General features: G+C 44.8%; 2 protein-coding genes across 4 annotated transcripts in view; one reads left to right on the top strand and one right to left on the bottom strand.

Moving 5' to 3' along the window:
* The window catches only part of CDCA7L (cell division cycle associated 7 like), a 211,204-nt gene extending 205,272 nt beyond the window's left edge, over positions 1–5,932 (top strand). For all 3 annotated transcript variants that reach the window (XM_010804089.3, NM_001104977.1, XM_010804087.4), the window contains 6 exon segments: positions 944–1,015; positions 1,155–1,316; positions 2,050–2,175; positions 3,083–3,232; positions 4,062–4,198; positions 4,610–5,932. In XM_010804089.3, coding sequence (XP_010802391.1) covers positions 944–1,015; positions 1,155–1,316; positions 2,050–2,175; positions 3,083–3,232; positions 4,062–4,198; positions 4,610–4,640 — 678 coding nt within the window. In that variant the 3' untranslated portion in view covers positions 4,641–5,932.
* The window catches only part of DNAH11 (dynein axonemal heavy chain 11), a 369,205-nt gene continuing 350,065 nt past the window's right edge, over positions 5,215–24,354 (bottom strand). Inside the window, 6 exon segments of the mRNA XM_059885820.1 lie at positions 5,215–5,866; positions 6,814–6,954; positions 7,433–7,545; positions 12,668–12,783; positions 12,863–13,045; positions 17,233–17,475. Coding sequence (XP_059741803.1) covers positions 5,619–5,866; positions 6,814–6,954; positions 7,433–7,545; positions 12,668–12,783; positions 12,863–13,045; positions 17,233–17,475 — 1,044 coding nt within the window. The 3' untranslated portion in view covers positions 5,215–5,618.

Here is a 24,354-nt window from a genome sequence, read left to right as displayed (position 1 = left end):
ATCAGGGGAGGAACGAAAGGGGTCTAGGCATTAAAACACCCAAGGAGTTCTGAATCACTTTATAATCCATGGAACAAAGTGAAATCTTTACGTGTATTCAGTTTTTCTATATATGGTCAGTAACTAGTTTGCTTCATAATTTTTATATATACAGAATTTAAAAAATAATTCTATCAAACACTTTTAGTATTTTGGTATACTTTTTATTTTCTTTTAAAAAAGCATAATATAATGATGCTGTATGTGCAGTCTTAGAATATGTCTAATAAGTTACTTAAGGAAATACAAATTTTAATATAAATTTTACTTTTGGGTAAAGTTTATCTAGAGGCATAGTAGTCTTTAGCTAAGGAAAAGTTTTAGGATTGTATTTCTCTGCATCTCCGCATGAGAACTGTGTTCTTCATGATTTTGTTAGTGACACCCATACATCTATTTGATTGGCACTTAATGCTTGTTGTTTTGGTATTTTTAGGAATATTTTCATAAATTTTCATTGATGAGAAATTAACCAGCCTGAAGAATCAGTGTTTGGAGCTCTCAGTAACTGTCAGAATGGTCTAATTGGGCATTTTCTGTTTTGAACATGATGACACTTGATTTGGGTGGGCAGAGTGGTAGGTTCCACAGTCATACTGCGAATTAGTGGCGCAGTCCTGAGTCTAACCCTGTGCTCCAGGCCTTGATCCTTCCAGGACAGTTTTCATTGTGTCTGGTCCTTATACACAGGGAACAGACATAGATTTTATTCCTCTGATAATTGCAGCATCTCACCTGGGAGATAAGAATCATTACATGTGAGGTTAAAAATATAACGACTCGTCAGATCTTACGTAAACTACTCAGGTTTTTCATGGCTACAAACTCCAAAGACTTGTGATAACCTGTTAGCTGAAGTAGACTTAGTAATATTTATGCAAGACTCTATTTTTTCTGAATTCAGCTTGCTCAGTTATTGGCGGAATTGAACTCGATGCCTGATTTCTTCCCGGTCCGAACCCCGAACTCAGCTTCTGTAAGTGGAACTCCTTGTATGTACTGTCTCCAGTATTTACACACACACACACACACACTCACACACTCACTCCATGGCCAGACGGCCTTCATTCTGGCAAGCAGACAGTTGCATGCCTGTGTCTGTGCTCTCCTTGCAGAAGAAGAAGACCACGAGGCGGGCCTTCTCAGAGGGACAGGTCACGCGGAGGACCAACCCGGCCCGGAGCGCGCGGCCCCCTGAGAAGTTCGCCCTGGAAAACTTCACTGTGTCAGCCGCCAAGTTCGCAGAAGAGTTTTACAGTTTCAGAAGAAGGAAGACAGTGAGTGGGGTATTTTATGACTATAACGAACCAATGCTGCTTTGTCTAAGCCAGTGGTCCTCATGCGGGAGCGTTCATCATGGTCTTCTGGGGCTTGGTGAGGGCGCCAAGGGGCTGACCCGGGAGGTCTGCAGGAGCTGAGACGGCCAAGCTCCCTGATGCCCTGGGTGCTCCTGTGGCCACACCTGGGTAAGGACCCCTGGGTTTGAGCTTGTACTTGGTCTAAGCTCTAAGCCATTAGGGCTGTCCTCTGCCTAAACCGAGCAGCTCAGTGGTTAGGACCCCAGGTTCATCTGCAGTGGAGGTGATGATGGCTCCGGGTGGCTTCAAGGTTTTGCTTTTGGGAACGTACAGGATGAATCTCAGTCTTTTTGTTAGGAATGGGGAGTTTGAGAGCTTTCTGCCTGGAACAAAAAACTCTGGACCCTATTTGTGGCTGTTCAGTGTGGGTCATTGCCCAGTCTGCAGAGTTTATAGCTGGTGACTATCATCCATTGGGCTGGGACCCTGAGTTTCTGGTCATTCTTTGTCACCTTGCCATCCAGGAAGCTTGACACTAAGGATAGGAGCTCAATGAATGGCTAAATGCACAAATGATTTCAGGGAGATAAAAGAAGGACCGAGTTAATACTAATGGTCCTAGAGCTCTGAGGAGTTTAAAACTTTATTACTATTTTTTTTTTTAACCACTCAGAGCATCTAATGTGCAGTTCTGCTTTGGCTGTTTCTGCAGGGGAAATGCCAGGGGCACCGCCGACGTCGCTGCGTGTCTTCTTTTCGGCCAGTGGAGGACATCACTGAAGAGGACTTGGAGAACGTGGCCATCACTGTTCGGGATAAAATCTATGATAAAGTTCTGGTAAAGTAATCTAACAGCCGATTCACATCACTGTGACTCTTACGGGGACTCCCAGGCACTGGTACCTGAACTGCCTGCTTGTAAACTGTCTGGGCTTAGACCCTTGTGCATCTGTCTCCCCAGGGCTCGGAGGTGGGCTCTGAACGGGAGCAGCTGTAACTGGGCAAGGGGAGACGGCTTAGTGCAGTAATCCTCGTCAGGAGAGAGGGCTCTCGGGGGGTAGCAAGCAGGGGTATAGTCTGGAAAATCACATTTATCGTTGTATTTTAAGTAGTTTTTATGCTTTAAACACTGAAAAAAATAATGCTTTTATAACCAATAGAAATAAATATATTTACACTGTACTTCTACCATATAGTAATATATTGAAATATTGGAATAGATAAATAACATACATATTTATATAACCAACAGAAACTGAAGTTTGACAGAATATCTTCTGTAGGTAGGAGATGTTTTAAATGTTTGTTAAATGGTGATGTAGAGGATGGCTTGTGGTATTTTGCATCATTTTTAGATAATGGGACAGTGTCTTAAATAGTATTAAAAGGTTTTCAATGTAATTGCCAACATTTTAAAACCAGGAGGTCTTACCCTGAATGGAGCCAGGTTGCTGGGAGCTGGGCTGGAGCCGTGTGATACTCTGGGGGTTCACCGTCATCACTCAGTCACCCCCACCATTTCTGCCCACCTGATCATTTCATTTCTCCCAGGCTCCTGACTCGGGCTGTCCTCGGGATTCTCTGGCCCCAGAGCTGAGTGCTCACAGCCTCCCGGAGGGCGCCAGGGTTTGGGCCAGAGACACAGCCGTGCCCAGTTCTAGAGGAGAGGCAGGGCAGCTTCATGCACGTGGCCCTGGGCGCCCCCTCTGAACCCCATGCTCACCAGTCTCTGCCTTCGCCTGCAGGGTAACACTTGCCATCAGTGTCGGCAGAAGACCATCGACACCAAGACAGTGTGTCGGAACCAGAGCTGCGGCGGCGTGCGAGGGCAGTTCTGCGGGCCGTGCCTGCGGAACCGCTACGGGGAGGACGTGAGGTCGGCGCTGCTGGACCCGGTAGGGACGGTGTGCGCCTTCGTCCCGAGCCATGTTGTGAAGGGAACGAGCTGAGGCCGGGGCTCTGGGGCCCTTGGGCAGGGACCTGTAGCCCCCTTACCACTCTCCTCTCCTCCTGCTTCTTGAGACTGGCAGAAATGCAAAAGAGACTTTCCTTCTAGAAAGAACACACAGGATGGTAAAAGAGTGTGTTTCATTTTCCACAGTCAGAGCCCAGCTTTCTTGGAGTCATGGTTTGTACAGGGGAAGGCGTGCCCCTCTCCTCTGGCACTGGCACTTAGCTTGGATTTACCCAGGGCCAGGCCAGGCCAGGGGTATTGCCCTGTAGGGCGCTGTGTGTACCCCGCGGCTCTGAGATTTCATGTCAGTGCAGTTCACGTACACTGTTACTCTTCTAACCTTGTGAGGTAGGTACATACACCTCCCCACAGCTTGGTTCCCTCTGTAAAATAATACATAGTACGCTGGTTAGCGTGTGTGCCCTTGAAGCTGGGCACCTGGCTGCAGAGTCTGCGCTCATAACCACTGCACTGCCGGACCAGGGCTAAGTAGACTGTCCCCAGTTTGCAGCTGAACGTGAACTGCAGCTCTGCATAGGTGAGCTGAGAAGGCCTATACTCTGAAAAGCAGGGCTGACTTCCCAGGCATGTGATCTGGAGTGGTCCACCTTTCTGGGCCTTTTTGAAACAGGCAAGAGGAAGGAGACGGTAGTACATGTCATAAGGTGAAGGACGAGCTGACTGGGGGTGAGGCCGGGCGAGCCGGGCTTGGTCAGGGCGTCATCTTGGCCTGTCGCTGATGGGACATTGCGGCCGCTCTGCTCCCCCAGGACTGGGTGTGCCCTCCCTGCCGGGGCATTTGCAATTGCAGTTACTGCCGGAGGCGCGACGGCCGCTGTGCCACAGGCATCCTCATTCACCTGGCCAAGTTTTACGGTTATAACAACGTGAAGGAGTACCTGGAGAGGTAAGCCTCGCAAATCAGAACGGAGGGTGAGAGTCCTGGGAGCAGGAGAGGGGAAGACTGTGTAGGTGGGCCCGGGGTGCCTCATCTCAGCCTGACTCTTAGAAGCCACCTCGAGTGCCGGCTGTGCGGGATCTGTGTGTGTCGGGAATGTCACAAACAGTCATAGAGCCTACAAGGCGGGCAGGGAAAGCTGTGAAGACCAAAGAGCTCTTCTCACCCTCTGGGACAGAGAGGGGAGGCTTGTGCGCTGGGATGAGGAGATGGGTTTAGGGATGTGGGGCTGAGGTGAGCCTGCCTGCAGTGACCGGAGTGAAGACTGACCTTGTGTCGGGAGAGCAGTTTGGCTGTGGTGCCCTGGGGGATGCTGCTGTGTCTGCCTCTGTGCCCCTAATGCTTCCTCTTTCTTCTCAGCTTACAAAAGCAGCTGGTGGAGGACAATTAAGAGACGAACCAGCCCGCTCACTGTGGAGCACTCCAACAAGACATGCCATCTGTGCCTAAGATCTCTTTTTATACAGAAATTCTTTGTAGAGCTAAACGCTTATTTTTTTTTAAAGATTGTTTTTATACGCTTCAAAAGATTTCTCAGGAAGATGAGAGAGGAATCTGTATACATATATTATACACAGGCCTGTTTGTATGTTGAGTTATTAAAAGTATCTGCAGATGATTAAAAACCACAGTTTAAAAGAGTAAAGTTCCAGGTAAGTCCTGGAGGAAACGCAGCATTGCAGCTCTTTATCTCCCAGACAGTAACTGGAGGCCAGGTCGTTACAGGGGTTACACCCCCTTGAGTTTATCATGAGTGACCGTAGTTCAAACCCCATAGTTTAAGCTGCTCTGGGTTGTTGGATGTTTATATTGAAGAATGCTCCTCTAAATTACAAAGTGCAATTAACCATGCAACTAGAGTTTTGTTTTTGTTAAAACTTGAACCAAAAGTAGACTGTCACATTACTGACACTGGAGGCCTTGGAGGGTGGCTGCCTGGGGCCCATGGCTTCTGTATTTTAAAAGAATATATAAAGGCAAATTTAATTTAGAGATTTTTGTTTAATATCTATAAAAACTACACTCCCATGTGGGACCAGGACACTCCAGCCAAATTGCTTTTTGAGTTACAGTGGGATTTTGATGAAACTGTGAGCTGCACTAATCTTGTTGCAGGATGGGGCAGTAGAGGGGTACTGGGGAAACCTATTGAAAATATGTCCCTTTCCCATGTTTTTTCTACATTTGCTTCTTTTTGTCCCCCTTCTCTACAAGGACAGTGTTTAAAAAAATTAATGCACATTTAATTTTCTCAAAAGTTACATAAGCCAGAATATGTTATGCCTCCCAGTGGGATACGTTACCACGCCCAGGAGCAACGACAGGCGCTGCTTGTGTTCCGGCCAAGCCAGGGGGACTCAGGGCCACGTCAGGCCTCCAGCAGCAGAGCCACGCCCGCCAGGACCCACTTGGCCGCCTTTTCTTTGCTCTTTAGCCTGAAGGTCCAGACGTAGTGGGGGCCTCTCCTTTTGGTTTTGTACACAGGGCACTCATACGTGTGTGTGGTTTCCTGTCTGTCCACTGGTATGGCTTTCGCAAAGATGACTGGCATCGCGGACCTTAACTCCTTGAGGCGGGCTTCCACGATGGTTCCTGACTGGCTGTCCCATCTGGCTCCTGCAGGAGAGACACGGGTTACAAGCGTGCTGGTGTAGGCAATAAATGTTCTGGTTTTGTCACTTTGCTGCGTGTCAGTGGCTTCCTTGGCAAGATGGGAGGAGGGTTCATCACCTGGTGACTGGGAGCCACGCAGACACTGTAAGCAGAGATTTGTTGTCGTGACCGACTCTTTTTGCAACCCATGGACTGTAGCCCACTCGGCTCCTCAGTCCATGGATCTTCCAGGCAAGGATCCTGGAGTGGGCTGCCATTCCCTCCTCAAAAGCATAGGCTCATGCTCCCGAGCTACCCCCGAACTTTCCTGTGAACAAAACTAAATCATTTGAATTCAAAAGGTTTGTAAAACTTACATGAAAACAGGTTCTGTGAGAATCCAGACCCAATAAAGCAAGTTAGTTTGTCCTTCCTTTTAAAAAATGGTGAATCTGTATGCTTGTGGACAGTGTAAGAAATCTGCAGTTCACCACGTTCCCTTCCTACTGCACCTTCTTAATTCAAGTTCGGGTCTGTAAAGTGATAAGGAGCATCTTGGCAGAGACTTGGAAATGCTTTCTCCAAGAGCCTTTCAGGAGAAGAGGAAATGTTTACAAGATAAGATGAATGCGTGGGTGAGTGGAAAATGTTCCGTCTTCTACCCCGTCCCCCAGATTCATAAGAAGTAGATTTAATATAAGTCTATAAGCAATCGCAATCCTTACCTTCAGATTTGGCTCCCACTGGACACACATCCTACCATTTAAATTATCTGAAAGCCAGAAGTGAGGTAAGTAAGCACTAGTGTGAGTGAGAAATGGAGTAGTGTGTTAGTTGCTCAGTTGTGTCCGACTGAGCCCCTGGGCTGTAGCCCACCAGGCTTAATAAGCAAAGGACAAATACCAACTTGCACCCAAGTGAGAAAGGTTCTAAGTGTGATAACCCTGCATGTGCTCCTGGGGGCATCTTACCTTCCATGAGGAGCCCGTGGAGGTAAGCGCCTTCCCTAGGGGGATGCCCGTAGTCCTCCTTTGTTTTTTTGGTAACGTCAACAGTCAGGCACGTTTTGTCCAGTGGCCACTCGTTCTTTCGAGCTGTGGTCTGCATGATCGCTTTTGGAGGAGGAGGGACAGGTGTGAGCAGGAGGAAGTCATATACATAAGATTCCCTGGAGCCCCCATTGAGCCGACTGTCCACCCAAAGTAAGCTGTGGTCCCATGGGGTGTTCGGGGCATTACCCGCCAGGCTGCACTAGAGCAGGGGTGGAACAAAGGCCAGTTTTGTGGATGGCGCTTGAGTGGAATAGTCATGCCCGAGTGCCGCTGGCTGGTTGGTTTGCTTCTGCACTAACTACCGTGGCCGAGCACAGCCGCGTGAGACTGTGGGCCCCGATGGAGAACGTGTTCTGGGTGACCCACACTCCACCCACCTGGCTGCTTCCGTCCTGCCTGGTGTCCTTTTTCCTTGGCAGTGGCCGCCGCGTGAGGACGGGTTACCAGGGCAGGGGAGCAGCTCCAGGGACATGAGGCTGGGGTTCTGCTCGTGGCATGGCTCCATCAGCATCAGGGGCTGCCCTATCCCAGCTCTTACCTGTTAAGAAGGCCTGAGGGTTGAAGAAGCCAGAAAGCCACACCACAGCTGGAAGGGCAAGATCTTGTGTCCAGGTGTCCAGTTCCCGGCATCGCAGGAGGAGGTCGTTAAACCTGGGGAATAGAAGGTAGGAAGAAATGACCGTGCTCTCATTACTAAATCTTTCCAGTAAGATTAGATTCTGGGGATGAAGGGGTGCTGGGGGTGGGTGGTGGTAGAGAGGTCCAGAACTGGTAACCTGTGAAACTGTTACCTGATGACCAGGTAATAGAATCGTCTGTCCCCTTAAAGTGTTAGAAACACTGAGAAGTGTGGAAAACTCCATTCATTCAACCACTGTTTCACTTAGATCCTCCAAGTGACCCCCCAGTGACGTGGTGACTCTACGTGGGTAGCTGTATGTGATCTGGGCTGACGGGGTGCACAGAGACGCATCCCTGTGTGTCTAAGGATGGGCAGGGGAAGGCTCTGATGACTGTTGTACAATCGGAGTTCCCAGGAACAGCAAGGGCAGCAGAACATGTGATAGCGGCCTCTGCACAAGCTGTAATTACCTGAAAGAGTGGAAGGAAAAGTTATCAAGGGGACCAGCCACCTTCCGTCCATCGTGAGCCTGTAGTTTGAGAAGCCACTGTGTTTACAACATGTCCTCTTACTCCATCAGCAAAACAGTTACCCGAGGGAGCAAACATCTAAAACATACCTGAGAGGAAGCCAGCTCACAGAGGCTAAGGAAAAATGAACTTCCATAAAAATAGGAGAAGCCTTGATAGGTAGCTTTTAAAGGGCTGCTGAAAACGGGGAGCGGGGAGATGGAGCACAGAGCAGAAAGCCCCACGTAAACGCCTGTGGGGCAGCTCTCTAGGCTGAAGTCGCTCCCTGCCAGCGTGGCCGCATCCCGGGGCCTGGTTGGGTTCACGGTTGCAAAGGCAGCAGGCCGAGTGAGGACCTCATGCCCGCAGACTACCACCCGGAAGAAAGGTTAAATGCTCACACTCGAACTTGGCTCACACTGAAAATTCCTATGAGCTTAGAACTTGGCTCTGGGCCCTGCCCCATATTAAATTCTTCCAAATAGCTGGTTTAGGGAAAACATAGATAGATCCCACAAAGAAGAAAGGCAAGGAACAGGAAAAGCAAAGGTAGAAAAAAACTATCTTGAGATGTGAAAGAGGATAAACTCTGCAGCAACCAGTTTTTCTCATGAAGCGTGTATGTAACGAGTGAAAGTGAAGTCGCTCAGTCGTCTCCGACTCTTTGTGACCCCATGGACTTCTCTGTCCGTGGGATCTTCCAGGCAAGAGTACTGGAGTGGGTTGCCATTTCCTTCCCCAGAGGATCTTCCCAATCGAACCTGGGTCTCCTGCATTGTAGGCAGACACTAAAATTTACCTTCTGAGCCTATGAGTTAAAACTGGTAAGGTAAGAAAAAGTGAGGAAATTAAGTTGGAAACAATCTCAAAAAGACAGTTATAAAAATGAAAGCAAAAAGTTAAACAGCATAAGGCAGAATAATAAGGAAAGCAAAATGAAATAGAAATGAGTTAGAGTTGGAGTGAAAATAAGATGAATGTTGAAACATATTTGCTAATACAATTCTAGAAAATTTGAGTTTTCCTAAGTTACAAATTTGAATCATCATAATCAGGGACATATGTTGTAAGAAAATGTGACACACAATACTTACTAAGATACAGACTGTGGAGATAGAGAATCCCCTGGAAAGCCAGGGAAAAACATGAAGTCTTTTATAAAGGGAAAAAATTATGTTAGCCTCAGGCAGCATTTGATCAATAGAATCACACCTATGAAGTCCTCTGACAACAAATGGGTTAAATTACTTTTATAATCAGCCAAACTGTAACTTGAGTCTAAAGATAACTGATTATATGGCATGAAAAACCACCCACAAATCCAATCAACCAGAAGGAAGGGAACCCAAAAATAAAAAAGAATCTTAAAAATCAGGAGTTTTAATGTGTATGTTTAAACTTCAGAAAACTAGGTCAGGTAGTTTTCCCTCCCTTCAAAATACACAATGTGAAACCAAAAATGGATTTTGGACAGTGATTTTTTTTTTTTAATATTTTTTTTTAATTCAGGAGAGAAACAGTAGACAAGAGAATAGGAGACAAAGATAACAATGACGATCAGCCAGAAATGACAACCAACCAGAACACAGAGACACACACATTGACAGAGGAGAGTCCAGGCAGGAGAAGATAAGGCACTATTTGAAGGAAGAAGGGCTAAGAAACAGAGACAGATGACGTAGGGAAAACACGCGGACGCCAAGGTGGGTGTGTATGACGTATGTACACTACCGTGTATGAATAGACGGCTGGTGAAAGCCTGCTGTATATCTTGGTGGGGGCAGATATGATCTGTAGGACATACAAAGCTTAAAAATGCATTCCAATACATACTTGGTGCAGACAAGTACTGTTTGATTCTACATATACCGGGTACCTAGAATAGTCAAATCCACAGAGTCAAAGTACGCTTGTAGATGGTGGGGTGGGGATGGGCACTTAGAGTTTAGTGGGGACAGAGTCAGTTTAGGAAGGTGATGAATGATGGTGAGAGTTGGACAGCAATGTGAATGTACTTAGTGCCACTGAAATGTACAGTTAAATTTGGTTAATATAGTATGTTTTATATTACATGACTTGCCACAATAATTTCTTCTTTCAAAAAAGCAGGGCTAAGAATTTTAAAGGGTGGAAAGAGTTGTGGACTCAGATTTTTAACAGCACACAGTATCAAGTAGGATGCCTTTTTAAGAGACCACACCTAAACACATCAGTAAAAATGACAGAATATTAATACATTAGGAGTTAAGAAAAAAAATCTTAAAAACTTCCCAAAGAGAGTAACTTAGCTGTGGAGGAATGACAAGTTTTTATGAACAGACTCACCAGCCATAGTAAGTGCCAGAAGACAATGCAGTTATGTAACAGTGACATTTGGAGAGAAAATGTTATCTAGAATTCTACTTCCAGGTAAACTATTCATCGAGAGTGAGAGCGTAGTAAAGAGAATTCAGACGCAGTACCATCTCCTCCCTGCCACATACCCTGAGAGCCTGCTGTGTGCCTCATCCTTCAGCTCGGTGAAGAGGGGACCCCTACTGCTGCGCCGCTGTGGTTTCAGATGAGGAATGGCATTTCTGCCTTCTGTGACTGAAGGTTCCAGAGAAAGTCTGACTGAAGTCGAGCTTATTCAGCAGCTCAGAGAATCTCAAGCCCAGTTTTTTTCCTTTCCACCTTTTGCAGTGCTGACCACGTGGCCCCACTATGGCCACTGTGTCCTGAATTTATGCCAACTGGAGAGGGGCTCAGTTTTAGGATTAAAAAAAATATAGGACCCTGTGCCAAAGATGTAAAAGATGAGGAAGGAAAACAAGCAGAAATACCTTAAGTTTTGCAAACCCGATCTCTCAGGAATCTCTCTTTGGGGACTAGAGTCCAGCAGGGCAGTTCTTACTGTGTGTGTGCTGACGGCAGGGCCTCCGGATATGCCCTTCGTGGGGACGGGAACAAATAGGTGGCTGGGCTTTCCAGTTAGTCATCTGACAGTATTTTCAAAAGTGTGTAGTAGCTGAATTATGACAACTCTTTACAGGTGATGTGGGGAAGATATAATGTTATAAACTTCTAACATTTTTCTGAATGGTCTATATTCTATACCACTGCAGTTTTACAACTACATTTTCTCAAACATATGTCAAACTCAACCACAGACCGTTTTTTTCAGATGACTTTACTTTGTCAAAGTATCCTAAAAAGCTCCCAGTCTGTCAATAGCAAAAATAAGTCTTGAAAGGTCTTTTTGTCTTAAAATGATAGAACCTCATGACAGAAGCTTGAATGGTTTTTCCTGTATTTATCATGTTTACAAATTACTTACCTATAAACCACTTCTATAAAAGAATTAAAACTTGGGTTGTCTTGGGATAAACATGTCTCAGTTGTCTGTAGAGATGTTAGTAGTAGTTCTTCCTAAGTCATAAGGATTAGGAGTGTTTATTTGAAAATTAAAGCACCGGAAAAAAGCAGCAAAGAAATCAACACATGCTATTAAGGAAAAATAATTCCTGACCATGAACAAAACAAAAATAAAATTATGGTGGTTTAAAGTTTAATTCCAGACTGGAAGGAGGGTAGAATGCCAAAAGAAAAAAGTAATGGTGTTACAGTGCGTCAGAAAAATCAAAAGTGTGTATGTTACAGTGTCAAGTCTTCCTAAAATAATCGAAATGGTAAACTCGCAGAAGCTAGAAGAGTGGAAAAAAGAGGCTAAGAAAAATATATAGAAATTAGGAATCAAAAGACAAGATTGGGTGAAATAAGTCTAAAGTTATCACTGTTGTAAAATTTAAGTGTAAATTCTTTTTGACTGGAAGTATAAAGTCTGCCTTTAGATATTCAAAGCATTAACAGAAACCCAGTGACTCTGCCACAACGCTTTCCTGTCATCCGGCAGGTTCCACAGGGCGCCTTCCTCTGTGTCTGCACCCCTGCCCCAGCCAACACCTGGGTGCCTGGTGGGGAGTTCCAATGTGCAGCCACTAGGAATTCTAACGGGGCCTTCCAATTTAAGGATTGGAGTAGCATTCTGCTTAATGCAAGAAAAACTTAGGAAAGTGAAGACAACAAATGTCCACGTAAAAAAAACCAGGCGTAGAGACAGCCTCATGAAACGCTGTGCTGACTCGCAAGGCAGAGCTGTGCTTGGCTGCAGCCCTCAGGGAGCTGTAAATTTCTGCCCCTGACTGTGGCATGTCTACACAGTCCTATCCACACAGCGAAGGCGGTGTTACCTACTGCTTCCCAGGGTAAAAGTTCACTGTGAAATGCCGTTAGTTAGCACTGGCTTCAGAAATACAGGTATAAGATGAGGTGAGGGTAAACTTAAGGGTGCCTCCCCCGGCCACTTAAATCCTGACAACTCACTGAGGAAATCCTTTTATCATTTTTCAGGTGATAAACTGAAACAGATCAGGTATTTTGGCCAAGATCAGACAGCCACTCAATGAGAAGCAGAATTCAATTCCTGCTATGACCCTCATTTGGTTTTTGCCTTTGAAGCAACATACCGAGGAAACTCAAATGAAACTGGTGGTGGTGTGCACAGTTACGGCTGGATGTACTCAGCAAAGCACAATCTTTAGGGTTCCTATGAGGCATAATTCAGGAAATCAAACCGGTGCCGAGCTGGGGTGTGGGTGCTTACCACTGGGCCAGGCCGTACGTGGATGGATAAGCCAGTTTGCTCCAGGTTTCTGGTACTGTGTCGAAACTCAAGGCAGACTGCTGGCCTTCCATGTCAGGAGACAGTGTCAGCTCCCCCTGGCAGGGAAGAAGACGACTGCAGAGTAAATATGTTTTCATGTGGAGAAGCCTGCTCTAGTTCCGCTTTTAAACTTACCTTCAATCCAAGTTCCAGTTGTTGAAGTGACACACGGATTTCCCGAAGGAGAATGTTCATCCTCTCACATTCTTGGAAGCAAACAAGGGCATAGGGGCTTCTGTTTGTTTTTTTTTGCATTATCTCTGTCATGTTGAACTCTTCTGGAAGTTTCTCCAAAATATCATCCAAGACATGCTTAACCTTAAATTGTTAACAAACACAAAGATTTAGCTTCTTTCCGTTTCATTTTCGATCATGATGATGGTATATCCTCTTACTTTTTACGTCTAAGAATACATACTACAACTCCCAAAGATGCTTGCTAATGAGTTTAAAAGATGACTACTAACTCCCAGGAGGTGGGCAGAATGGCACTGCCAATTAAACCACATACAAGCCTCTAGGTCCTTGTCTTCTGAAGTGAAATACTGACTCAAGAGCTAATGTAATGGTTGGGAAATGTGAACAAATAATAGCTGCTGGACTGGGGAACTGGTAACAGTTCAGACTATAAATCTGCCACATGGCCGAATCACTGAATTCACAGTTCTCTGAAAGATATGGATAAACGCCTGACATATATTCCTAAGTTGTTTTTATAGGAAGCAGACGCCCCCTCCAGAAGACAACTACTGACCACAAAAACACAGACCCAAGACTGGTTGAAACCAGAAGGTTGATGATGCTTGAAACTCCACCTTGATGCCAACCGATGCAAGAATTGTCCACAAGCTGATTGAGGCCTGCTCTGTGAACACTGTAAGACTCCTCGACCCATCCAGGAGGGACACACAGACTTGAGGGCATCACCCTGCTGCGGCCCCTTTGCCTGGTAAAGCAGTAAAAGCTGCTTCTTCTACATTGCCCCAATCCGTCTCTGCATTTCTATTCAGCACCATCACCAACCCCCTCAGGTCGCTCTCAAACAATGCAGCCCCCTCCCCTCTTGAACACCCACAGTATAGTCAGGGAGGTGTTACTATTGGTAGTTTACTTACTGTTAGCATTTAGGGAACAAAAGAAGTCTCATAACTACATTTCTTTGATCAGAACATGGAGAACCTCACTATTTGGGTAGCCCATTTTTGCAATCTGCTAATTAAAAACAAATTATTTGAAAAGTCAAATGAACCAAAGGGGCCACTTAAACTTGAGCTAATTCTGGTGACTCTGCTACGCTGCCCTTGTGGCTGACACATCCAAAAATTTGGGAGGCAGTTTGGATCAGTATTTTCAACAAGAAGGAAGCTCCTATCTTCTAGAGCTGTTGCCCTAAAGAAATGAAGGATTTATTCCCTTGAGGACGTGCATATGTACATAGTACTCTGATGTGGATAGTTATTCTAATGATGCAGTTTTGCAGACCTGGGAAAACCAACAAACACCTGAAAAGACTGGAAGATACTCCCTGTCCTCAAGCCTCAGGCAGCTTCTCCTTCTCCTTGATTTCTTGGATTATGGCCTGGGGCTCTGATGTGATGCTTGCAAACTGCTTTAGTGCCCTGGCAGATAATTCACCAGATCCTGAAATCTTGGGCTCATTTACAGCAGCGGCAGAGAGTATGAAACAGTACAATTGAGAAGTTAGGTGCAAGAATGGCTTTGGGACTCCCCTAGAATCTGGTTTCCTTCAGTGGCTCTTTTAAGCTGTATGACCACAGCAAGTCACCGAAGTTTATCTCTGAAATAGAGATCCTGGTATCAGTACTACTCAGTGCTTCCCAGGTGGCTCAGTGGTAAAGAATCCACCAGCCAATGTAGGAGACACAGGTTTGATCCCTGGGTCAGGAAGATCCCCTGGAGAAGGAAATGGCAACCCGCTCCAATATTCTTACCTGGGAAACGCTATGGACAGAGGAGCCTGGTGGGCTACAGTCCATGGGGCTGCAGAGAGTCGGACATGACAGCAACTGAGCGCACACACATCAATACCACTCAGAGTTTCAGAGGATCAAACGGCGTGTTTGTAAAGCACTTTCTATAGCACCTATTAGATACACAAAAACTGTATCTGGGAGATGGCTGCTGGTTTGTCTGTAGGAAATGCTGAGGTAGCTTTACTTTATTCGTTCTGCAGTTTTTGATTTAATGATCAGCTTCCTTATTGGAAAGATTGAAGCCCTCTCAGAACTAGATGATGACCTCACATGCTCTCTGGTTCTTCTATTAACGCTGGGTGTGCATGCTAAGTCAGGAAAGTCATGTCCAACTCTTTGTGACCCAATGGACTACAGCCAGCCAAGCTCTTCTGACGATGGGAATTCTCCAGGCAAGAATACTGGAGTGGGTTGCCCTGCTCTCCTTCCCAATCCAGGGATCAAACTGTATCTCTTACATCTCCTGCATTAGCAGGCGGGTTCTTTACCACTGGGCCACCTGGGAAGTCCCTGTTAACATTATAGATCTTCCCAAATAGATGAATTTTCTCCATGTATCTCTTTTCAAAATATCTAAATTATAAAATGTCTCAATGAATGGCCTTATTTCAAGAAATAACTGAAAAATTTCAAGAAATAATATAGCAAGTTCCTGGGACCTCTCTATAATTAGATCTGATTACTGTGTCCCCACAAACTGAATCCTTGATTGGTAATTTTGAAAGAAAAAAGGTTAATTTACTGGGGAAAATTTTTTAAAAATTCAGGTTTTTAATTAATGAGAAACAAGATTTTAAAGGTAAAAAAATTATTTGATGTCCATTTCTCATCCCCATTATTCTACAGCAATATTACTACTACTACTACTACTACTAAGTCACTTCAGTCGTGTCCAACTCTGTGCGACCCCATGGACTGCAGCCCACCAGGCTTCTCCGTCCATGGGATTCTCCAGGCAAGAACACTGGAGTGGGTTGCCATTTCCTTCTCCAATGCATGAAAGTGGAAAGTGAAAGTGAAGTCACTCAGTCGTGTCCGATTCCCAGTGACCCCATGGACTGCGGCCTACCAGGCTCCTCCATCCATGGGATTTTTTGGGCAACAGTACTGGAGTTGGGTGCCATTGCGTTTTCTATTCTACAGCAATAAATACCTTCAAAAGAATAATGCTGGTCTCCCAAGAAAAGGTGAAAAAACACTCATAAAATGACAGAGCCAGAAACATACTGTTTGAAAGACTAGCCACACATACGGAGAAGAAATTCGCAATACATATTCTTAATGACACATATCTAGAATACAGAGTTCATATGAATCAGTAAGATAAACATTGATAACCAAATTAGAATTTGACAAGCAGATGGAACAAATACTTCACACGAAGGTATATCCAAATGGCCATAAACATATAGGAAAAATGCCCAATATTATTCGTTAACTGAGGGAATGCAAAGTTAAAACCACAATGAAATATTATTTAGAAGACCCCCAAGGAGCAGGAACAACTGGAACTTACAGTACAATTACTTTGGAAAAAGGTTTGGGAGTATCTACTAAAGCTGAACATTACTCCCTTGAGCCAACAGTTCTACCTCTGGGTATAAAGGAATGAGTATTATGCGAAGATACTTTTGGGAATTACCTTTGTCTTCAGACAAAAGACTATACAGTAGTGTTCATGGCTGTGATAGTCATAATAGCAAAAAGCTGGGAAAAACCCCAATACCCATTGGCCATGGAAGGAATAAATAAAGCATTATATATTTACATAGTAGAGTACTGGGCTTCTTGTTTGCTCAGATGGTAAAGAATTCACCTGCAGTGCAGGAGATGTGCGTTTGATCCCTGGGTTGGGTAGATCTGGAGAAGGAAATGGAAACCCACTCCAGTATTCTTACCTGGGAAATCCCATGCAGAGAAGCCTGGTGGGCTACGGTCCATGGGATTGCAAAGAGTAGGTCATGGCTTAGTGAGTAAACTGTCACCAGCACCATAGTAGAATACTAAACAAAAATTAACCATCAGTCCATGCAATAACGTGGATGAATCTCACAAATGAGCAGTGAAAGGAGTGGCCATGAGTCAGCTAGTACATGCTGAGCACATGTATTTGAAGTTTAAATGCTGGGAAAGCTAATCTGTGGTGACAGAGGTAAGGAGGGTATCTTTGGCCTGCTCCAGGGGATCTTCCTAACCCAGGGATTGAACCCTGGTCTCCCTCACTGCAGGTGAGTTCTTTATTGTCTGAGCTACCAGGAAAGCCCAAGAATACTGGAGTGGGTCGCCTATTCCTTCTCCAGGGGATCTTCCCGACCCAGGAATCAAACCAGGGTCTCCTGCATTGCAGGCGTATTCTTTACCAGCTGAGCCACCAGGGAAGCATCCTGGAGTGCGGGAGGTAGTGGTTATGTGTGTACACAGAGGTAAAATCACTGAGCTGGGCACTCAGGGTTGGTGTGCATCGGTGTATGTATGATGCACCCCAACAGAAAAGAAAAAGCGACCTGCTACCTTGTCTTCTGTGGACTGTCCCAGCTCCTCGCTGCTCACTGCATTCCTGGGCTGCATCTCCAGCAAGGTTCTGAACAGCATGTTGGATGTGACCGTCAGAAATTCGATTTCAGCGTTCGGGTGGAGGCCATACAGCACTGGGCTCTCTGGAGGAAGCGTCTCTTCTATGTACTGGTGGTAGCCTGAGCAGTCCAGGCTGGGTGGGGCTGCAAATCCTGGTGCCAGCATCAGCTCATCATCAATCTTCAAGCCCAGAGGAAAAGTCAGTTATTCCCAAATCGAAGTGGACATCAGTCTTCCCTTCCTAAACACCCAGGGAACACTCTGGTAAGATGGTCCCAGCACAGTGCTAGCTAGAGGGCACACTCTCCACAATATCTCACGACCCTCTGGTCATCAATCACTTTGCTCCGTGGATGGTACCTGGCTGACCTCTGTGGAACACTCGTGAATCTGTCCCTTAGAAGGGGTAACAAGATACATGCACACAAAGGGAACGGACATTCTGAGTCATCTACTGAGTTCTGGTTGCCCTGTTACATGTTTGCAGTCATTGATTTTCCCCATATATCCCCATTTTGCAGAGAGAAAATTCTCCCCATATATCCCATTTTGCAGAGAGAAAATCGAGATTCAGAGTAACTTGCTCAGGCATTTGTTTGATGTTAATCTTAATTCTGAACTCATTTTAGTATGACTTCATAGTACTTTCTACAATACTACAAATTATTTTATGTATCATACATGTGGATTTTGTAAGCATGCATGATTATATGTGCATATCTTAAAAAATGTGTATGAGCGTGTGTAATGAACATGTTATAGGGTAGTATGCACTATGATTCAAATGACTGTGACTTCCCCATGACTCTGAGCTGCTCAGGGCAGTCTAGCTCATCTCAGGATGTGCAGACCTGAGGCACATACTGGTGCCCTATCTACAGTTGCCTAATAAGAGGCTGGAGTCCTCAGGCATTAATCACGCCCACCCCTTCATTCAGGCTGGGCCAAGGGTGTATGTTTTACCCGGAAGAATGTTCTATGTTCTCAACCAACACGAGGTGACCAGCAATACCAGAACGTCTAAATGTTAGAAAGCAGTGCTTCAAAATGTAAGCGCAGCTGTGATGACCTAGATGGGTGGGATGGAGGGGGATGGGAAGGCAGTCCAAGAGGGAGGGAGCATATGTTCACAGAGAGGTGATTCACCTCCTTGTACAGCAAAAACCGACCAATACTGTAAAGCGGCTATACCCCAGTTTAAAAAAATTTAAAAAGGATTTATGGGTTTCCATCTCTAACCAGCTATAAATAGAGTCAATCAAGCACTTATACTTTTCTCGTTAACTCAGTATATGCTCTGATATCTTTCCCTGATTGTTCTTTAGTTCCCAGGGGACCAGGATACTTCTGTTTTACTTTTCCCAACCTCTCTTGCTGTAAATTCTGTCTAAATGCACTTAAACGCACAGGGGATACTAGTTTTTAAAGACCATCACCTAATGTAGTTATTTTATGCCTAGATTAAAAAAAAACATTGTTATTATTTTGTTTTCTGAAAATGGGGTTTATCTCTGCAATTGTGTATTTTTATGTTTTCTGGTCTCACTATCGGCTGGAAACAGAGTGGCTATTCATTAATTCATTCCATCATTTGAACGGATTACCTAGTGGACCCCAATAAGCTCTGGAGGTACAAGAGATTCATACAATGTAGTTCTTAAGGAACTCACAGCCTAATGGAGACAAAATAAGTGTGATTTTCTACACAGTCCTGTCATCAGTGAGTAGCAGCATTTTGTCCCTGCCTTCTCAAGCCCGCAGCCCCACACTGCCTGGGGAGCCCATGTCCTTAGGGGTGGTGGTGCACAACTGCTTTCCTGAATTCCAAAGGCCTTTTAAAATATTAAAGTTAGCATTTTTGTTTTTATTTTGTACCAAGAGAATTTTGAAATTATCCAGTATTTCATCTTGCCAGAAACAGACCTTGACCCAATAAATATGAAAAGGAGCACTGTGGACTATCTCCATTAACTATATCCATTCATTTGGTTTGTTTTATTCACTTATTCAGATTTTCTACCATTTCATATTTATATATCAAAATAATCAACATTTAAATTTCACCCAATTCACCATGACCGAAACAAAATCATGAAGCAGATTTAAACTCACCATTACTTGATAGATAAGTTAGCCAAAATTAAAATATGGGCATAAAATATGAATATAAAAACCAAATGTTAAACTAAATATATCCAAGCCAGAATTTATTCCTTACAAACAAGGACTTGGTTTTCCCTATTAGTGTTCACTAGTTACAAGAAATTTTAAGAGCAACAGCTAAATTATCTTTCAGTACAGCCAAAAGTTAAACAGTTTCAAGGAGAGAAAGTAACCAAACCGTGGAATCATTTGGAACTTTCAAAATGCCTGGGGCCTGGACATGTGTGTGACTGCATATTCATATAATGTGGTTAGGAATGCAAATGATCTACGCTTTCTGGAAAGACTTAGGCAGTCTGTTTACTAGTGTGTGAAGAGGGCCTTCTCTATAGTGGGCAAGGAGCGAAGCAAAGGAAAACAGCAAAATCAAAGGGAAGGACTAAGTTTATAGCCAGCTACATCTGGTTCAGTTCCCATCTTTGAGTGCTTTGGTGGCCTTAAAAAAATGACCGTTTATCTGAGTTTCAATCTTATCAGTAAGGTAGGGTTCATAACATCAACCTAATGATCGTGGCTATGAGAATTTAATGACAAGTATACAAATAGCTGGGCTTCCCAAGTGGTGCTAATGGTAAAGAACCTGCCTGCCTGTGCAGGAGACAAAAGAGAGAGGCAGGCTCCACCCCTGCCAGGGAGGAAGCTCCCTGGAGGAGGGCATGGCAACCCACTCCAGTACTCTTGCCTGGAGAATCCCATGGCCAGAGGAGCCTGGCGGGCCACAGTCCATGGGGTCACACAGAGTTAAACATGACTGAGGCAACTTTGCACACAGGCACACAATTGCTAGGCACAGAGCAGCCTTTTACAAATGTTAGTTTTGGTTTTTCCTGCACCCTAGAAAGAGACATGATTATCTCAAGTACACACTAATTTTCTAGAAGGAAAAACAAAACCCGAGCATGTTCTACTGTAGTTCCCTACTGTGATGTCAAGCAAGTGCAGCATAAGCGAGGCTTAGTTCACACAGGGACTTGTGTTCTCCTTCAAGAAAGCTGTGAAGATGTGAACATTCTCAAGGAGCGCTAGGAATCCTGATTCTGCATCTAAGCCTTCTCCCACCCCATGTAAGGGCTTTTGTGAAAAGCTGCTTCTCCTGATGGGACTCTAACTCTGCATAGTGGCCACCTGTCTTGCCTTTGCGGGAAGAGCTGTTTGATAAGGTTATTGTTACACCTCAGAGAATCAGTTGTTCTAAATTAACGTGTCTCCAAAGAAGACACACAAATGGCCAATAAGCACAGGAAAAGATGCTCAACATCGTTAGTCTTCAGGGAAGCGCCAATCACAACCACAGTGTTATGCCGCCTCACACCCGCCGTGAGGATGTGGAGAGGACTCTCATATTTGCCAGTGGGAATATAAAACGGTGCAGCCACTTTGGGAAATAGTTTGTTGGTTCCTCAAAATATTAAACATAAAGTTACCATGTGATCCAGTAATTTCATTTCTATATATATACCCAAAAGAAGTGGAAATGTATGTCCATGCAAACACCCAGGAATATTTATTCTACCATTATTCATGATAGCCCCAAGGCCAAAACAACCCAAATATTCATCAACTGATGAACAGATACATAAAATGGAGTGTATTGATACACGGGAATATTATTTGGCCCCTAAAAGGAATAAAGTACTGATATATGCTATAACATGGATAAACCTTGAAAACATTATGCTAAGTGAAAGAAGTCAGACACAAAAGACCAGATATTGTCTGATTCCACTTACATGAAATGTCCAGAATAGGCAAATCTCGAGACAGAAAGATTAGCGATCGCCTGGGGCTGGGGAGTGGGGGATGTTGAGGACAGGATGCTGAGGGACTACTCATGAGTCCAGATATCTTCTGGGGGTGAGAGAGATGTTCTAAAACAGACTGCGGCAATGGCTGCATAACTGAGTGCACACAAAAAACCTTTGGACTGTCCATCTGAAACTGGTCAATTTTATGGGATGTGAATTATATCTCAATAAAGTATTTTAACAGAAAGAATCAATGGAACTGTGCTCAGGGAGAATGAGCCTCCACATTATGAAAAATCATCAAGAATTCCAGCCATCTCTGCAGAAATCAGCGCAGGGCATGCTGCAGGTAGAATCGTTAGGAACTGGGAAAGCCAGGATCCTGCCATTCTGTTGAGTCTGTTTGATTGTCATCCTTTTCACCTTCTCCTTCCTGGTAATTAAGGAAAGGCTCACTTCCTCCACTGCCTCTCCGAGGAGCCCTGTTTATGACAAGAAGCTCCCGATTCACTGTGAGTCTAAACGAGTGTATATGCTTGTGGACTTTTGAGTAAAAAGAACAACAACAAAATGCCCTGTCGCCAAAGTCTGGGAGGGAAGTTGCTCAAGGTTGAATCCTGTTTTCTGCCTTTAGGGTCCATTAGTGATTTTCGAGACAATACTCTCATTTCACAAATGAATATACTGAGGCACAGAATGGGCTGGCACAAAGCTGGACAGTAAGTTAGTGGCAGAACCAGGACTAGGGTTTGGGTCTCCAGGACTGCCCAAGGTTATTCTCCCAGTAGCCACCCTGTGCCACCTAGCGTGCACAGGACACGTGGAGGTCCGTCTGTGACATGAGCCCATGACTACTGACGTCAGCATGCCAGCCAGGGGGCTGCAGAGAATCTGGAGCCTGAGTGCGAATTCAAATCCTGATATAGCTACTTGTGCAACTGTTTGAGCTCTCTGAATCTGGGTCTCCTCTGTGATGACTGGGATAATATCTGCTTCGCAGGACTGCAATGAGAAGAGACAGTGCACATGAAGCGTGTAACACAGGCCTCTGGCACAGAGCGGGGCTTGATGAAATTTAACAAATGGCTTCCGTGGTTCTAGCTGCTGATTATATAAAGTACAGTCAAGTGAAAAATATACACTATGAAAATTTATAGTCTGTAATAGTAAAGATGTCTCCCATTTATTAGGCATTTTGTTCTAACAGTCTTGAAGCCTGAGAGTGAAGCCATGAGTTGGGCCATTCTTGTTCCACAGACGATGAAACAGAGGCTCAGGTTCAGTGATGTGGCCACAACTGCACAGGAGACTCAAGAAAGAACTGAATCTGAACCCGAGTTTTGTTTTGGTTTTTACTTCAAAGCCCAACTTCATGATTGTTAATATATGACAACTTTCGGGTGACCCGATACCTTATTTTCCAAAAGTAATTTACTACTTGTTTAGCATTGCCAAGTACGCACCTCACATAAGAGAACCATGTTATTCTAATTCCCTAACTTTGGCCAGGAACTTCTTCTTCTTCTTTTTTTTTTTTTAAAGCCAGGAACCTTCTGAAGCACATGCCATGGGGGAACCCTCTCTAAATGCCACCTCATTTACCCAACAAGAAACTCATCCATCTTCCCTAACAGGACAAAGTCACTGAAAACATTCTGAGTGGTGGAACTTGAAACCTCAGAGCACCCACCCATGGGTAACTCTTCAATCAGGTGTCTATGCAACCAAAGATACTAATCACCAAGTATGTTAACCAACGTGAGAAATGGCAAAAAGACATCCTGCAGATGCTGCAGTGTCAGCTTAAGTCTCTCATGACGTAAACAGCGTGAGCGGGACACATCTGCACGAGAATGAAATAACTGGGATTTTGCAGCCTCTGCCACCAAACCAGTCAGAGCTTTCCCTTCCTCTGGTGAGTGGAAGAGGCAGCGCCGTCTGGTGAGCAGGGAAGATGGCAAACAAGCATCTTCATTCTGAAAACCTCACCAGATTGTCCAGGAAGGGCGGCTACCTGTATTTCTAAAGGGCTAACACCTACACCAGTGATGCCCCTCAGGTTGCACCCTCGACGTTTCTTTTCCAGTTGCGTGAATGGGAGTTCAGCCTTGTGCAGGTTCATGGACCACCTCAGCTGGCAACAGTGACCGCTCCTCATCCTCAGGCCAGGACCAGAGAGCTGCTCGCTCTGCCCCTTGACCTCCACTATCACTCGGAGGTGGCAGGTAAAGGTGGCAGGCCCGACCCTGTTTATCTTTCCCATCTCCATGGTAACCTGCTCCCAGACCTCCTCTGAGGAACGACTTCCGATTGTGCTGAATTGAAAGTGTCTTTCTGACCTGTGAAACCCAGTTCATTAGAACTAAGGAAAAGACCAGGAGACTCACAATCAAAAGAAACAAGTTACGGTCACATGGCAGGAAAGTATATTTTCCCTGCCCCATCCCCAAATTGTTCCACATTATTAAAAGCAGCAAAGAAAAAAACAAAAAAACCAATCTGTCCTCAGTTTCCTATATGAGACTACAGTACACCATGTTTTCTAACACATGATCATATTTCTTCTTAGAATGGACTTTTGAGGAAGGTGTCATGCTTTTATGACATGAAGTTCTCAATAAATTATAAATAGGAGGCTGCTCAAACTATTTTAAAAAACACACGGCACTGCTTTACACACAGCTGGTGTCTTGCCCAAGTGGGAGAAGAAATGGCATGGTGGAGGGTGTTCTGGCATTTCTAAGAAATAACCAGGCAATGGCCATGAACCTGCTACCACTTTCAGCTACTTCCGTATGGAACACAAGAACCGAATACTTTTTCCAGGAAACCCAGCCCCAGGCACAAACCATGTGGATATCTGGTCTACACAGACAAAGGGCTGGTAAGATAAGAGATGGGAAAAAAGGGTACCTGGTTTCTTTATATTCTAGAGCAGGGGGCTCTGCCCCTTCCCCACAGAAGGAAGAACTGTCCTTTTAAATCACTGCAGTTTTATTGAGCACATAGTTAGGACATAGTGATCAAAATTTAGAATACTCCATGGCTTCAACTGATGTTGAAGCTGACACTCCAATACTTTGGCCACCTGATGCGAAGAGCTGACTCATTTGAAAAGATCTGATGCTGGGAAAGATTGAGGGAAGGAGGA

The sequence above is a fragment of the Bos taurus genome, chromosome 4 (genome assembly GCF_002263795.3).
Source record: "Bos taurus isolate L1 Dominette 01449 registration number 42190680 breed Hereford chromosome 4, ARS-UCD2.0, whole genome shotgun sequence".
NCBI lineage: Eukaryota > Metazoa > Chordata > Mammalia > Artiodactyla > Bovidae > Bos > Bos taurus.
Note: the sequence above shows the minus strand (reverse complement) of the source record. Positions and strands in the feature narration are given on the sequence as shown.